The sequence below is a fragment of the Boleophthalmus pectinirostris genome, unplaced genomic scaffold (genome assembly GCF_026225935.1).
Source record: "Boleophthalmus pectinirostris isolate CB_2022bp ecotype Guang Dong unplaced genomic scaffold, ASM2622593v1 HiC_scaffold_5, whole genome shotgun sequence".
Taxonomy (NCBI): Eukaryota; Metazoa; Chordata; class Actinopteri; order Gobiiformes; family Gobiidae; genus Boleophthalmus; species Boleophthalmus pectinirostris.
The window spans coordinates 7,228,366-7,245,959 of record NW_026571404.1 but is presented as its reverse complement, the minus strand read 5'-3'; the positions used below and the strand labels follow the sequence as shown (position 1 = coordinate 7,245,959).

Genomic DNA, 17,594 nt, shown 5'->3' with positions numbered 1-17,594 from the left:
ATGCTGCCATTGCCTCAAGCCTCTCCCTCATTTTGAGTACGTAGGCCACTACATTGTCTCCTTCTGGCTCCCGGCGCTCCCAGTGGTCCTTGAGCAGGTCCAGGGGTCCCCTCACCTGGCGTCCATACAAGAGCTCGAAAGGTGAGAAGCCTGTCGATGCTTGTGGGACCTCACGGTATGCAAAGAGCAGGTACGGAAGCCACTGGTCCCAGTCCTTGCCTGTAGAAGAGACAAACTTGCGCAGCATCGTTTTCAGAGTCTTATTGTATCTCTCCACCAAACCGTTCCGTTTGGGGGTGATACGGTGTGGTCCTAATTCCCTTCACCCCTAGCAACTGGTAGACCTGCTGGAGGAGCTTTGAAAGGAAATTGGTACCACAGTCAGTAAGTATTTCTTTTGCTACCCCAACCCTTGAGAAGAGCTGCAAGAGACAGTTAGCAATCTGTTTAGCCTTAATAGATCTGAGTGGGAAGGCTTCAGGGTAACGTGTGGCATAGTCTGAAATGACCAAAATGTAACGGTTGCCTGCTGAGCTCTTCTCCAGGGGGCCTACAATGTCCATCCCCATTCTCTCAAATGGAGCCCCAATAATTGGCAGAGGCTGAAGCTGGGCCCGAGCTACTCCCTTGCTTGAAGTAAGCTGGCAAATTTGACAGGAACTACAAAATTTGGAGACCTGTGAAAACATTCCCGGCCAAGCAAACCGGCTGCCAATCCGTCTGAGGGTCTTTTGAAAAGCCATGTGGCCTGCCCATGGGACTGCATGGCCCAGCTCCATTACCTGCACTCTCAGCTTTTCAGGTAATACTAGTGCCTCATCCTTGTCCTTGATCTGGTAAAGAATGCCATTTTTCACAATATAGCTGACTTCATCTAAGCAGCTACCTTTGCCTGTTTTGACACCCTCCTGCTCTTTGACTTTGTCAAACCAGGGTTTAAGTGTAGAGTCCTCTCTCTGCAGTGCCCCTATGTCTGAGGGGATGCTGACGTCCAAAGGACTAAGGGGTTTAGGAAGCTCCTCTTTCCCTTTCTGAGAGCCAACAAACTTGTCCCTTCTCTTTTGGGCCTTAGGCTTTTTGGCTTTGACCGGATGCGCTTCTAGTTCCTCGTCACAAAAGGGCAGCTCCTCAAAAACACCCCTAGCTATCTGTGCCCTGGTGAGGACATTACAGGGTTTGCCAGGTTCGGGAGTACACTGTGCAGGGGGTTCTAAAACAGACTCTGAGCACCCACTATCTGCCTGGATAATCAGATCAGGAAGAGTGGGAATATCATTACCAAGGACGACTGTAAAAGGTAAGTTTTTGGCTAATGCGACGGTAACCAGGTAAGTTTGCCCCCCAACTGTCAGATAGACTTCTGCTGTAGGGTAACTGTGCTCATCTCCATGAATACACACCAGTGGAGTTTGCTCAACTGACTGCCGCTCAGGTGGAACTAAGGAGGACATAACAACTGTCTTGAAAACATCCAGAGTCTAACAATGCCTCCGCCGGTGGCCATTTACAAGCACTGGGGTTGTGCGCCCTATTCTCTGCCCTGTCTGTACGCTTGCCGGCCTAGGTACAGAACAAAGTAGGGACTGCTTGGTTTTTAAAGCTGGGCAAAAGTACTGAGTATGACCAAGTTCGTTACAGTTGTAGCACCTGACTTCCTGTGGTGGTCTAGCGGGCTTTCTCACCGTGCGAGACTGGTGGATAGGTGGAGCTGGCCTACTGTTGCTACTTCTACCCTGGGTTGGACCACACCCATCACCCCCAAAGGACTTACTTGGCGTGGGCTGGTGAGGTTCTCGGCCGAAGTAGCTGGTTCTGGTCCCTTTCCGAGCAGATGTAAAGACCTCAGCCAGACGGGCAGCTTCCTCTGCGGTGGCGGGGTCGTGCTCCTTAATCCAGATCTCCAGCTCGGGACTGACCATCCGCAAGAACTGTTCCAGAATCAGCTTTTCACACACTTGTTGGATTGTTATTTTTCCAGGCTGAATCCATCTCATGAACAGCTCCTTCAGGCGGACATACAGCTCCCGTGGCGTCTCACCGGGCTCGATCTTCAGGGATCTGAAGCGACGGCGGTAGGTCTCTGATGTAATTTCATATTTGGACAAGATGGCCTCCTTCACCTTGTCATAGTCCTCTGTGTCTTTCATGTCCATAGCAACATAGGCACTTCGGGCTTTGCCTGTCAACAGAGGTACCAGGCGAACAGCCCACTCTTCTTCTGGCCATCGGCAAACCTGAGCCATCCTTTCAAACGTGGTCAGGAAATGTTCAATGTCATCGTCAGGAGCCAGGGGAAGAAGCTTTGGCTCCCGGTATGGCCTGTGAGGGTAACGCGGCCCCTCCTCTTCTTCATCCTCGTACTCCTCCTCTGTTGGCATTTCTAGCGTGACTTGAACGGGCCTTGAAACCCGCTGTGGATGCGCAGATCGCTCTGGCTGCATCCTTATTAGCTGCTGCTGGAGTCGCTGGACCTGAATCTCCATGGTTTGCCAGCGCTGCTCCTGTTGGATCGCTCCGTGTTGACAGTTTTGTCTCTTATGGTCTGGGCATCAATTAGTGACTTCATCATCCCAGCCAATTCCTCCATTTTCTCTTCCACACCACTTGCCTTTGCCCCCTGGTGGTCAGCCATTGTCGTCCCAGGTTCCTCATCGGGCTCTTCAGGCATTTTTCTTCCACCTTGTCTGGTATTCATCGTACCTTCTCACTGCGGATAGGACCACTCCTGACACCAAATGTAATGTAGGTTGACCGTGAGCGGCTTGGGGTTCAGTGAGCAAGGTAAAAAAACAAATCCAGACACAGACGGTACTTGTGTCCACAGTTTACTGTTGTTTTTTCAATGATTACAAAAGTGCAAGTGCAAAAAGTGCAGGGTGCAAAACAGAGGCAGGCAGCAGTTTCCTCTCCAGCAGCAGAACACAGACTGATCTTGAAGGCGCCTTTTATGCTGGTCCTACTGATTGGATAAAACCACTATGCTAAAACAGGGATGGTTAAAATTATCATTAGCGTAAAATTAAAACCTAAACCTCCATAAAACAACCCAAAACCCAGATAACTATTAAAACCACCAACTATATACATAAAACCCTAAAACCATTACACCAATTAAATGTTAAAACCCATAAACCAATAAAATACCTAACCTAAAACCCCTGTACAAAATGTTACACGTGGTCCAGCCCGGAACCATAAAAGAGGGAGCTCGTTTCCGGGGGACTCTTTTCACACCTGGACAGAAGATAAAAAGGGAGGTAAGTAAAAGCAGATCCACCATTCATTAAACACAATAAAATACACTAAACACATCAACACTTAAAACATTCTAAAACAGATATTGCACATATTTATTGCACAAAGTCAATTTAAAATGTAATTTATTATTGTCTCCCTTTTCCTCCAGGGACAAGCAACTTCCAATTAAAGTGCTGTGCCTCAGGAATAAAAAATGGTTAAAGGAAAGCAATAAATATTTTTCAAAACCAATTGTGTGCAATTTATTTTGTGATGTGCAAATATGTTAAAAGTGCTGTGTGCTAGGAAATTGTGCTTTAGTGAAGGGTGAAGGTGCTAAGTGTGGTTCTGGGGTAACAAACCAGCCTGTTTGTTACAGGCACATTTACAAGAATGTGTGACTGATTTCATTTTAGTGCTAGAACTTTTCTGGTGGAGGATCTGCCGTGTTATTTTCCATGGAATGTTTCACAGTATGGCATTAAACTTATCTGTCACCATGGAGACAAGGTGACAACATTAGGGCGATTTGGAGATCAGGTCTGTGGATGCATTTAAAAGAAAAGTATGACTGATTTCATTTTAGTCCTATAACTTTTTCTGGTTGTGAGTTTGCCTTTGTCTTGTGTTGTCTGGAATGTTTCACAGTATGGCATTAAACTTCTATCGCCATGGAAACATCGTGACAAAACTAGGCCAAATCACAGGTCAGGCCCATGGACGCGTTTAAAAGAATATATTAATTATTTTGTATTAGTGCTATATGGCTTTTTATGGTTGTGGGTCTGTCATGTTGTTGCTTTGCCTGGAATGTTTCATAGTATGGCATTAAACTTATCTGTTGCCATGGAAACAAGTTAACAACACCTGGCCAAGTTACAGATCAGGTCTGTGGACGTGCTTACAAGAATATAGGAATTATGTATTATTAGTGCTGTAGGTTTTCTGGTGCAGGATCTGCCATGTTATTGTTTTGTCTAGAATGTTTCACAGTATGGCATTAAACTTATCTGTTGCCATGGAAACTAGGTGACAGAACTAGGCCAAGTTACAGATCAGGCCTGTTTTTTTTTTAGCAGTAGCTACAAATGACACATGTAGAAATGCACTGATCCAGCTTTTGTGGTTCCGATACCGATTCCAATACTATGGCTTTAAATGTCTACCGATACCAGTGTAAGGACAGAAAACAGACTTTATTTTTCTAAAAACTAAAATTTTATATGACAAAATGTGTTATATAGCTCTTATTTATCGCTCATGTAACTAATAAAAGTTCAATTATGATGTAGTAAGTAAATAACATTATTAAATCAGTTTTTTAGGCCCCACCAGGAAATCTGCAGAACCGATATTTTGGAGCTGATACCCAATCTTGCAAAATTTCATGGATCGGCGGAGATATGTATGACCAGTATCGGTATCGGTGCGTCCCTAGATAGACCAGTCTACAATGAATGTATAACGAGCATCTGGAAAAGCAGTACATAAAACGAAACGCATGCATACTTTTTTTTTTTTTTTTTTTGTCGTTTTAAATTTAGAAAATGAGTGTCGACCCAAAAAGCAGCGCATTTTAGCTTTGTAAGTGTGAAGTGTTTCCGACAGTCTCAAAATGGCAGCAGGCCCTTGTGAGTTTGACTAGAAGAAAAAAGGCCTGGAGCGATGCCAGTTCTGCTCAAGTATTTTTAGTTGTAGCGAAAACTTTTCTCTGTGGCGCATCAAGAGACACACACATGCAAAAGGTCTCGTCTTGGTTCTGATTATTCTTAGTGTCTTTTGATTTTGTTTTACAGTTTGTAAAATATGTAGACCTGTAGAACGGGGATTTCACAACATCAGGTGTGATCGCTAAGATAAGAAAAGAGAAAAGAGACGCCGCTATTTAACAATGACCTCAAAATTACTGACATCATCTGTAACTTACCGTATTTTTTGGACTATAAGTCGCTCCAGAGTATAAGCTTGCAACCAGCCAAAAAATGCGTAATGAATCAGAAAAAAAAATATATATATATATATAAGTCGCACTTTTTGGGAGAATTTTACTTTATAAAATAAGAGACCAGGAACCAACATTTCATCTTAAAAGTCAAGTTCTAGTAAAAACAATAGAAGAGAGAACAACAGACTGTTATCGTCACATATGAACAGTTCTTCAGATAAATATAACATAAACAACAGAACAGAACAAGTTTAACATAAATCACTAAATCCATTCAATTCTTTATCCTCGGTGTCACTTCTGAGAAACTCCGCGACCTCCAGAGGTAAACAGAGCACCACTTCCTCTTCTGTGTAGGTGTCGTTAGACTCAGCATCAGTTCCAGTTAGAATTATTCCCGCTTTTCTGAATCCCGACAGGATGGTTTCGGTGTCACTGAAGTCCAGACTTTGTCCATCCATCCAGTGACAAGTTTCTCGCTCACTCCAAACTTTCTTTCTGCTGCTCGATTACCATTTTTTGCTGCAGATTTCACTACCGTATTTTCCGGGCTATAGGGCGCGCTCTTAACCCTCAAACCGCATCAAAAAACGACCGCAATCCAGAGCGTCCTCTACACGAATTCACTCAGGTGTCCCAGCATGACTTCAGTAAACTACAAAGCCGCACCACCCGCAGAACACGCAAACACACACGGAGCAGACAGCCACACTCATCACTCCACGCCGACGAGGAACAGAACGGAGGAACGAACTGAAAAAGCGAGTGCAATGTGCCGCTTCTAGACACGACTGAACAACTGAGTCACTGCGAACACGCCGACAATCCGTTGGTCCCAGACAGCACCCTCCCTACACGCCACCACTGAACAAAGCCCAGAGTCACCGTGAACGCGCCAAACAAACAAAACCACTCGCCCATCCAACTGTTGTGTTTCGTTTAAAGTCCGGTGCGGTTTATTTGTGAAAACAGTTTGAAAATAAACCATTTAATGACAGTGTGCCTTATAATCCAGTGCGCCTAATAGCCCAGAAAATACGGTACCTGCAGTAAAATATGATTTTCTTTTTTGGAGACATTTGTGTTCAGTCTTCTCAGTCGTCTTCATATGTTTGTTTAAATGTTAAATTTTCAGTGGTACAGAAGTAACGGTGCGATCGACTGACATGATACAGACAGGACAGAGGCTCTTTCTGCAGGAGACATGCGCAGTAGAGCGAGAAGTGACAGTGGTACAGGAGGAACAGGAGCAGCAGATACTGACACACAAGACTAAAGCGCCCTCTAGAGGCTGTCAGTGTGATAATTTTAATATATAAGTTACACTGGAGTATAAGTCACAGGAAACACCCAAGCCATGAAAAAAAGTGCGACTTATAGACCGAGGACGTCGCCTGAAAATGTTGAAACCTGCTAAAAAATGGCAAACTATTACATATATTCTTTCTGTTTTGTTTGTGCTGTTGTGTTGCCATTAATATTTTACTTTAAGTTATAACGTTTTCCAGCCCCATCTCATTTCCAGACTGTAAATGATGTAATAACTAAATAATAACTTTAATACGGGAGTTTAACATCATGGGAATAAATGTAAGTGTTAATCTGTATCTATAGTTTTGGCACATTTTTGTTGGGGATGTTTTGGAGAGATTGTAAATAAGAATCTAGTGCTATTGGTTCCTAATTGAGGGATTTTCGCTTTGTGTAGGTGAAATTTTCCACGCAGTATGAAGAGGTTAATGATATATTCTGTTTTATTGTGTCTGTAAGTGAAGTATGTGATTATGTGTTGGATTTCTGTGTTATTTTGTTTTGATTTTGGATACAGTGTCTTACTTGTGTGTATCTGTGCTCAGGTGTTTCTGAAGAGCGATGACCTGTGTCTGATGGGAGGGGACCACACGAGGAGGAGGCCCACTCTGCCCTGCGCTCACATCCTGGCTCTTCACGTCCAGCAGCTGGAGATCGGAGCGTTCAAACTCACCACCGGAGCGTACAAGTGGAACAAGCTCAGGTCTCACTCAGTAACTCTCTCTTTTGTGTAGCATTTTGGATAATACTCCCTATTTCATGCAAGATGATGTAATGGGGAAAAGTCATTACTATACCTTGTTGAAATGTCATTACTGATAGCTCTATCTAACTGCGTCATTAGAGCTCATAATACTCCCTACAAAGGAAGCATGGCCAGACTGAATGGACAATCCTCAAAGGGCCCCTAAACACCAAAATCACTTTTTTCTACTGATTATCTGTGCAAATGTGGGTCTAAAATAGAAATGTAAACCTATTCCTGGTCTTATTTTGGAATTTTTGTACATATTTTTTTAAGAATCTGACTTTTTCGTCAAAATTGTGTCTGTAAGGGCCTCTTTAGGATCAACTATGGACAAGACATTTGAATTTTTGATTGGACTAATGGACGCCAATGAGTCAGACGCAGGTTATTATGTGAAGAGCGCAGACACTGGCGTCTACGGGCGGGACGTGAGGAGCCCCTCTCAGCCCCACCCCGACCCGGCACCACTGGGCATCGCCATGTCCTGCTGTGTCTGGAGAAAAGGGAAATGGCGTGATCCGAGCATAAACGGTGAAGTGCGCCGGTCTGCTTCTTGTTGGATTGTTGTGGCTGTCGGTCGGCTGTCAATCATTGCCCCAGAGCCCGCCCCACACTCGCTCCCCCCAACTCACCAGCACCGCCCACTCTGGAGGATTTTTCAGATTTTGCTTAGGGGCAGAGTAAAGTTTCAGGAGGATGTTTAAAGAAATTGTGAATTTATTAACATGGAATCTGTGTTCATGATATAATGGTCAGGTTAAAAGAAAAAGTAGACGCTTCACCTGATTTTTTAATTTATTTTTTAACAAGAAATATATTAGACCAGGGAAAACAGTGTGTTGTCAAATGTTTGTATTTAGTAATATTGTTTATTTAATGAAGTCATTATTACTATATAGTTTTATTAGGAGATATCTACGGAAGCCGCGAGGGGTCACAACAAACGCAAACACTGCAACAAATACAAACGCGACAACACAACAAAAACTCACAACAAACCAAAAAAAGTCACAACAAACCAAAAAAAGCCACAACAAACCAAAAAAAGCCACAACTGAAATGAACACATGACTCTATTTTAATGCAAACGCCGTAACAAACGCAAATGCCGGAACACATTAAAAAGCAACAACACATCTAAAAGCCACAACAGAAGTGACGGCGGGACTCTATTATTATGAATAATGATAAAACAATAAATTACTTTTACTTACGTTTCCAACTTCACCGTTCCTTTACTTTTCACGTTGTAGTTCTTCTTCTTCACTTGCCGCTTGATCGGTCCGTCGGAAAATAGAGTCCCGCGGTCACTTCCGTTGTGGCTTTTTAATGTGTTGTGACATTTACGTTTGTGTTGTGGCGTTTGTATTTGTTGCGGCGTTTGCATGAGTTTTTTGTGGCTTTTTGTTTTGTTGTCACATTTGTATTTGTTGCGGCGTTTGCGTTTGTTGTGACCCCTCTCGGCTTCCGTAGACATCGGCTCAAAATGTTCCCAAACAGGGGAAAATATTTTTTTTCTTGCTTGCTCCATTGCAAGAATCTCAAATAGAATGTACCAAACTCAAAATAACCCAACCCCACAAAATGTTTTGGGGGAATCCGTTGCGTTTCTTTGGCCCTTATGTTTCAAATCGCGCCAAATCTGCAATCTGAAGCAGTCACGTGGTACGGGCGGTTCGCGACGCTTCGAACGTCACCACATACGTCACCGATACAGGCCTCGATACGCACTTCACCAAAGCACACGGAGGACACATCACTGGCAAACATTAAACTCTTAAAGGGCCTAAATTCTGTTCAAACAAATTCTCCATTCTGAAAAATTCCCGTATGAATGTCGTCAGAATGTCATTGCCGCCGTTCTCGTAAAGCCATTAACCCCGCAATATGCTCGCAGTCCATTGCCATTATTTTCAGCCTATAATCAATATTCCGGGCTATATTTTACAGTAGATCAAATTAAACTGTAATTCCATGTCACTTCGCTGTGTCCTTGCGCATACTGCCTCATTAACTGTACATTAGCTCGTCTCCCGAACCCGCACGCTGTCTCCCTCTATGACAGAGCTGGCCCACGCTCTTCGGGGACACTTCTCCCTGTGTCCTTCTCTCCCTCCCCAATATGGCCGACAGCTGCTGGGGTCGTGGCGCGCGGTGCTGGGATGGTAATGGCACATCTGTTTGGGTTCAGCCGGTGGTGAGGAGCCAGGAGAGGCAGATGGAGACGAACACGGGAGCGAGGGCTGGGCTGGAGAAAGAGAGATTCTCGTCCAGATGTGGAGGTCGGGGTGGACGCTGTCTGGAGTTCCCGTGGACTTTTTAAATTAGGTCAAGAGACAATGCAATTAGTGCAGTCAAAACTTTTAAATGTGTAAACTTAGTAAAGCTTGTGTTAAATTTGGGCATAGCTTGACAACACCTGATCTCACTGGGAATAATGGGAGCTACAGGAAAGAGAATATGACTCCAGTACTAGGGCTGGGTATCACTGAGAAGTTGCCGATACGATTATATACCTCGATACATAGACCATGATACAATAAATATTTAAATACAGTGCACTTTCAAGTCAATACTACAATATTGGCTAAATCATGGCTGTGATACTAAAAGTCTTTGTTAAACCTTTTATTGTGCAAAGTTAAAATCAAAAACACCAATTTTAATCCTCAAAACAGTGAAAATGTCAAACGTGTCACGTAAACAAGTTTCCTTCCTCTAAACAAGCAACAAAACTGTAGCGCTGTAATAAAATTATTTAGTAAAATTTACCAAAAAACACTCTCGGCGATATATTGATACAGCAGTGCACGATATCGATACTGTATCATCATATTAAATGATACGATATATCGATATTTCTATATTTTTGCACACCTCTGTCCAGTACAAGCTATTGTTGTGTCCTTGGGCAAGAAACTTCGCCCACCTTCCCACATGTTTTGAAGTACACTGAGGGCCCATTTTACTCTATTTTCTGGTTTGTGTTATAATGTTGTTTCCTCGTCGCATTCAGACCTTGAGTTGTGTTTTGTTTTTTGTTTTGAGTTCTTCTCTGAAATGGAAGACACTCTATTTCAATTTTAGTGTTTTCAGGTCGACAGAGAACTGTGCCGGTTCCTGCGCCTAATCTCAAACCGACTGACGTGTTCACACCAAAAATCAGAGCGTTCAGGAACCGAAAAGTTAGAACCAAGTAAAACATGTTTTGTTCAACAAAACGTGATGACACACTAGAGGTCAGCAGGTTCATCCGGGTCACACACAGTAAAATCAACAAGCGAAGAAAACGTGTGTGTGGAATATGGTGGAGAAATCAAGTGACAAGGAGACTGTGCAGTCGTCAGCGGAGGAGACCAAATATTTGCTGTATCTGTGCTCGCATGGTTTAGATTGCAGATTGTTGCAGCAGAGCTTGACGCAGATAAATAATTATTTGTATGAGTACAAATATTTGCTGGTGTCGATGATGCGATCCATGATTGTTATTTTCTCGATGTGACATCGTCTTTTGTATGGCCGTGTTTTTAATTTGGCGGCAAATCCACACCCTCTGTTGATGACTCATCATGAGTTCATTTAAAGGTTGTATGGAGGATTTTTTTTTGTTTCAAATTGTCAATGATAGATTATAGAGATGCAGTAGCCTTGTAATTATGATGACCAAAAAAAAGATAATAAAAATTCATCAACTCTGGACGTGGTGGGGCTAAACATTTGCCAATAGATAACGACACTGCCTCGTTATCTGTGAGCTGACAGGCTGTCAATCAATCTCCCTACGTTTCTAGCATAACTGACTTGCCTGCGCCGCCGGTACGTGGTTTACGTACGACTGTCACGCAGTCCACAGACGCAAGACGCACAGACGCTGTTTACTCCACCAACGCAACAGTTCTTAGCGGCTTTTTTTTTACCTATATCTTCCTCGCAGTTCGCACAAAGTTTGTTGCAATGGCGACAAGAATCCAGGAGCAGTTCGCCGCAAAACAAAGTCCGTTTTTGAGGTTGCTGAAAGAAGAAGACAAGGGGAAAAGCAGCGAAGCCAAACTAAGGTGATTCTTGAAGATTCATTCCAGCGATGGCGCAACTGAAGCAGACGCAGGGTCTAAAGACTGACGCACTGGTCCACAAATTACTCCTGGACAGGAAACTTCTGCTTATTATGAAAACGTACTTTATTTCCAAGAGCGAGACAAACGTTTTTCAGGACATGAAAGCGATATCCTATGTCTGAAAACGTAATTTTCAAGGCAAAGAAAGAGTCCACTTGCTGCTGCGTGTTGTAGCTAGTTCATTCGCACGGAATCTCCGCGCACCGCTCCTCTCCCCGCTCCCTGCTCCGCTCTTCTCCCTGCTCCTCACTTCTCGTCCGCGCACGAAATGTCCTCACTTCTCCGTCTTGCCTAACCAACACTGTAGTTAGTTGTTTACAAGTCATGTGCAGCACCGGCTGTAAACAAACCTGTTTCTGGCGTAAGGATGAGGCGGGAGGAGGCGTTTCTACGTAGGAGCTGTAGGGGAGGGGGGGTGGTTTCACACATGCGCAACATTTGAAAAAGGACAAACAGTCGCTGGATTTCTCGTTCCTTGGAAAATCCTCTATACAACCTTTAACCCTCTCAGGCTCAAATTAATTTGTAGTATCAGGAAAAATCTGATATTTGGGGAAAATTATAATATGGGGTAGTAATATAATCCTGACTTTTTTTATCAGCATGGATGGGAGAAAAGGCTCCTGAGTAAAAAAAGCTCATAAAATATGGATTTAGAGTAAGTAGGTAATTGGAATTTAGCTGTTGCAAATCTGCAACACCTGCCTGGAGAGGGTTAAAAGGGTTCACCAGTGGACACTTTGGTTCCCAGTCTAAGTGGCAACAGCAACGATGTGGCTGGCCTGAAAACAGCTATAGTGATGTCATGTGGTGATACAGGAATTGCTTCACTGTGTTTTTAGACTCTGTACACCTTCATTAGAATAATTTGGATAATTTCACCCCTGGAATTGCTAAACTCTCCTGAACAAAACGTAAAAGAGAGCTGCTGACTTGAAAACTACAGCTTCATGACATCAGAAGTTGAAGCAGAGCATTTTGAGCTTTGGAAATATACGCAGACAAATAATAAAGCTTTACTCAAACATGTGTGAATGAAACAAAACACAACTCCAGGTCTGTTTTTGACTAGGGAACATTATAACATGGCATAAAGCTCACATGGGTCAATTTTGTGTACCGTATTTTCCGTATAGCCCGGAAAATACGATAAATGGTTTGAACATGGGTCATTCACCGGTGAGCACTTTGGTTCCCAGTGTAATTGCCAACGATCTGACAGGCCTGAAAACCGCTATAGTGATGTCATGTGGTGATGTCATGTGGTGATACAGGAATTGCTTGTGTTTTTAAACTCTGTACACCTTCACTGGAATCAAGCGGCCTGAAGGGACCCTAACCCTAACCCTCTATTTATTTTATTTATTAAATGTTTTTTTATTGGTATGGATGTGAGGATGTGTCTATATTTGTTCATTTTTACTGCTACAGATTTGCTCTATCAGAGTTTTGTTGTATTTCATGCAATGACAGTAAATAAATCTAAATTTGGATAATTTCAGCCCTGGAATTGCTAAACTTTCCTGAACAAAAGGTAAAAAGAGCTGTTAACTTGAAAACTACAGCTTCATGACATCACAAGGTGGAGTAGAGCATTTTGAGCTTTGTAAATGTAGACAGACTAATAATAAATGATTAGTCAAACATGTGTGAATGAAACAAAACACAACTTGAGGTATGTTTTTGACAAGAGAAGAACATTATAACATGGCATAAAGCTCAAAGAGTCAATTTTGTGTAATAGAGGACGTTTAAGAATGAGTGTGTTTGTGTATTTTGTGTGTTTAGTTTTCTCAGATTTTGCGAGGTTGGTTGATACATCGTTTGCCCTCTTTCGTGTTCTGATTTGCACAATGTTTTTGACAATGAATTTACTTCAGATGCCCTTTCTTGGCTTTAAAAAATAAAGTGTGCGCTGGATTTGACCTTATAACTTTTTGTTGTTTCCAAATAACAAAGAAACAGAGTCAGAATATTAAACTGTATTTTCTATTGTATTTCATCCTTATTAAACAACACCAACAGCGTTTGTCCTTCTGGTTTTCTTCCCTTCAGGAGGATAGCGAAGGTGGTGAGCCAGATCCACGCGTTCCAGGAGGCCGTGTTTCCCTACAGCTCGGACCGGGACCTCCAGTCGTACCTGCGGGTCCGGATCGCGCGCATGGGCTCCGCGGACATCCACCAGCTGGCCTCGGGAAACCAGGCCAACTTCCAGCAGACCAGCGAGCGCCAAACACGGAGGATCCACGACACGCTGCGGAGGGTCAAGGCCAGCTTCCAGTGAGCTCTGCCCCGAAACGAGAGCTCCGACGGCGGCGGGGCAAGAGCGTACAGCTGCAGCCTCTGGACCCGAACCTCCAGACTGGACCTGCGCAGACCAGAGAACTATTTTAACAAGTGCTTGTTTTGAAACGCACTTACACAGAGACTGTATTCTAAGATTGCACATTATATATATTTTGCTGAACATGTGTTTTGAGAAATGGTACAAGTTGAAAATACACTCTATATTGTGTTCAAAAGTATTTTTATTTTACCAGGAAAGTAAGAACTTGATTTATATTTGAGTCCTGCCCCATAGGTAACTCACTGGAGCAACAAAAGCACCCAAAACTTTGCAAACTTTGGCCCAACCCAGCCCAGGAATCAAACTTCAAAACCATATAAGGTTACGTTCAGACTGCAGCCTGAAGTGACCCAAATCAGATTTTTTTGCAACCTGTATCTGATCTTTTAATGACAGTCTGAACGACACAGATCTGATTTTTTTTCAAATGCGACCCAGGACACTTGGATATGTGCTCCTAAAACCGATACATATCCGATCTTTTGACATGCGACTTCAGTCTGAACGGCCAGGTCACATTCATCCCACCTACACGTCAGGCTCGGAGTCTAGTCAATGGAGGGAAAGCGAGGTTAACGAGTTAATTAATATTTTCGAGGATTGCTGTATTCAGGCCAAATTGGAGGAGCCTTATTGGAACTGGGCAGTTTTTGAAATGATTGCCGAAGAAATGTCCGAGCGCGGCTACAGGCGGTCCTGGCTCCAATGTCAACGAAAAAATAAAGAGCCTGCGAGCCAAATACAAAGAGGCTAAAGACTCATACAAATGAAGCGGCCGTGGACGTGTAACCTGTCTGTTTTACAAAGAACTGGACCATATTTGGTGGTGTGTGACATCGTTGTGTCCTCCAATGCACATGCGGGACACTTTAGGGGCGTTTAACTTTCACACTGGAGATCACAGACCAGTCGCATTTAAATGGAAATGTGAACGACCTCGCGAAAAAGTCAGATTTCACAAATAAAATTGAGCATTAAAGGTTGTATGGAGGATTTTTTGTTTGTTTCAAATTGTCAGTGAAAGTTTAAAACACCATTACAGAGACGCAGCAGCCTTGGAATTATGATGACCAAAAAAAAAAGAAAGAAAATCTATCAACTGTGGACGTGTTGAGGCCAGATAAACATCAGCCAATAGAAAACGAGGCTGCCTCATTTTCTATTGGCTGTCAGGTTGTCATTCAAACTCCCTACGTTTCTAAGGTAACTATGCAGCGGGTCTTAGAGGCTTTTCCTAATTGTGGCTCTCTCGCAGTTCGCATAAAGTTTGTTGCAATGGCGGACGAGAATCCACGACCAGTTCGCCGCAAAAGAAAGTCGTTTTTTTGACGTCGGTGAAAGAAGGAGAAAGGAGAAAAGGAATGAAGACAAACTGAGGTGATTCTTGGAGATTCCTTCCAGCGACTGAAGCAGACGAAGGGTCTAAAAACTGAGGTGTCGGTCTCTAAATTATTTCTAGAGGGACCTGTGGAGGAGGAAGGTGGTGTCACGCATGCACTACATTTTAAAAAGGACTGTCGCTGGATTTCTCTTTCCTTAAAAAAAATCCTCTATACAACCTTTAAGCCCTGCAGTCTGAACATAGCCCGAGCCACCATGCCACCAGATAAGAGTATCCACGATAAGTAAACATGTTTTTGTACGTGGTTTGTTACATTGGTGGTTTTCTGATTCTATCCGGTTGATACTTTGCAGTGATGTCATGCTGGGGGTGTTCTACATGTATGTCTATGGTGGAATGTTCAGAAGTTTCCATGCTGACACAATGCACATATTAGCAAAGACTGTCAAAAAGATTTAAAACTCAAGAAAAAATACAAAATGGATTCAAATGGTACATTTTCAGGAGCCTGTGATCAATGCGAGCGTTCATTTGTTTTTGATTATTTTTTTTAGGCTTGTGACTGTAATTTTATATACGAGAAGTAGTTTACCAACACAGATCAGCTCAGTTATTATAGTTCCAACTCACTGTTTTACTTATGGTCAGATTGTGTTCAAATAAAGCTCAGATTAAAGTCTAACTAAGTATCAGAGCTTCAGACAGAGCATTGTCTACAATTAGCATCACACCCCCAGGGAATATTGATGACATCAGCCGCAAAGTATCAGTAGAACTTTGTCATGTTTAGGGTGACCAGATGTCCCTATTTACCCAGGACAGTCCCACTTTTGAGCACTGTGTCCCCTGTCCCAGCAGATTTATACAAAACCAGTGATTTGTCCCAGTTTTACATTAGAAATGCCCCAAATGTCCCTATTTTGGACCAATTTGATCTCCACGAGAACTATACTAAGATTAAACCAGGACTACATCAGGTCTAAACCAGGTCTAAAACACGATTATCACAATTTTTGACTAATCTCGTCCCTGCCAACAGTAAAGAGGAGCATAAATTGTCATTTGTTACACCAAAATACAGAGAACCGTGTCTGCAAATGACCATAAAGCAGAAAAATGCAGCGACAGAAGCCCCTCAGATTATGACAATTTTACACGCTGCTTTCACAAATTTATTTATACACTGCAAAAACAAAATGTAGCCAAGTTAAGATGACTTGAATTAAGAGAGTTTTATCATGATTCAAGTACTTAAAATAAGAAAAACAACAACTTTTTGCACTTAAAATAAGAAACAAAATCTAATGTTGTGTGAATTAAGAAAAACACTCTTGTTGCATTGGTAGATAATTTTACTTGTCAAGCTGAATAAAGTAAAATGTTCTTAATTTAAGTCATTTTAACTTAACGTATTTTTCAGACTATAAGTCGCTCTGGAGTATAAGTCGCACCAGCCAAAAAATGCATAATGAAGAAGAAAAAAAAACATAAGTTACACTGGACTAAAAGTTGCACTTTTTGGGGGAAATTTATTTTATAAAATCAGGGACCAGGAACCAACATTTTATCTTGAAAGGCAAGTTACAGTAAAAAACAATAGAACAGAGAACAACAGGCTGAAGATGCGTTAATATGTTAACGTAACATTAACAATTATTCAGATAACTATAGCATAAACAACAGAATATAAGTTTACCAAACTCTCCATCTCACTCCAAATCACTAAATCCATTGAATCCATTGAATTCTTCATCCTCATTGTCACTCCTAGCAACTTCGGTCATCACTGAAGTCCATGCTTCCAGGAAAGTTTGATGGTCCACCTAGGTTGTTGTGAAGCTGTGTTCTCCATCCCCGCTTTCTGCCAGTTCCTCACAAGTTTCTCACTCACTCCAAACTTTCTTTCTGTTGTTTTGTTGTTTCTTTTCTGCTGCATATTTCACTACTTGCAGCAGGACAGTGGCTTTTTCTACAGGAGATATGCACAAGCCTAGAGCCTCTTGCGGCTGTCAAACTGAAAATTTTAATATATAAGTCGCACTGGAGTATAAGTCACAGGAAACACCCAAACCATGAAATAAGAGCGACTTATAGTCTGAATAATACAGTAGCTAGATATTGTTTTGTTTTGTTTTTTTTTCTTCCCCAGTGTACCAACAATCCCAACCCAGGTGTGTCCCAGTTTACAACTTTGAAAGTCTGGTCACTCTAGTCATGTCATCCTGATAACCATCAATACAAGCTTAAAAAATGTATTGTAATAAAACAAAATTAGACTACTTTACTGTTACTTGGTGTTATATTGACTACTACAGTGAGACACAAAAACTTTAAAATACATTTCAGTGTGGGTTTACATCAGTGTCTTGCCCAGGGACCCAACAGAAGCAGGTGGGTGAGGTCTGAACCGGCGAATCTCCTGTGCTCGTTCTTTAAGTTACCTCTACAGAACTCAGGACCGGCTCAAAACGAAACCCCGGCGTTTGACCTTGTGGACAGATTTAAGTTCAGCAAAAGTCTTCGTTTGTCTGTTTACCCGGTACAGCAGC

The 17,594-nt window shown here is 42.5% G+C and overlaps 1 protein-coding gene across 1 annotated transcript in view; it reads left to right on the top strand.

Moving 5' to 3' along the window:
- LOC129411526 (kinase non-catalytic C-lobe domain-containing protein 1) overlaps positions 1-17,594 on the top strand; it is a 173,848-nt gene extending 156,254 nt beyond the window's left edge. Inside the window, exons 30-31 of the mRNA XM_055162597.1 lie at positions 7,039-7,196; positions 13,412-17,594. Coding sequence (XP_055018572.1) covers positions 7,039-7,196; positions 13,412-13,640 — 387 coding nt within the window. The 3' untranslated portion in view covers positions 13,641-17,594. The remainder of the gene's footprint in view (positions 1-7,038; positions 7,197-13,411) is intronic.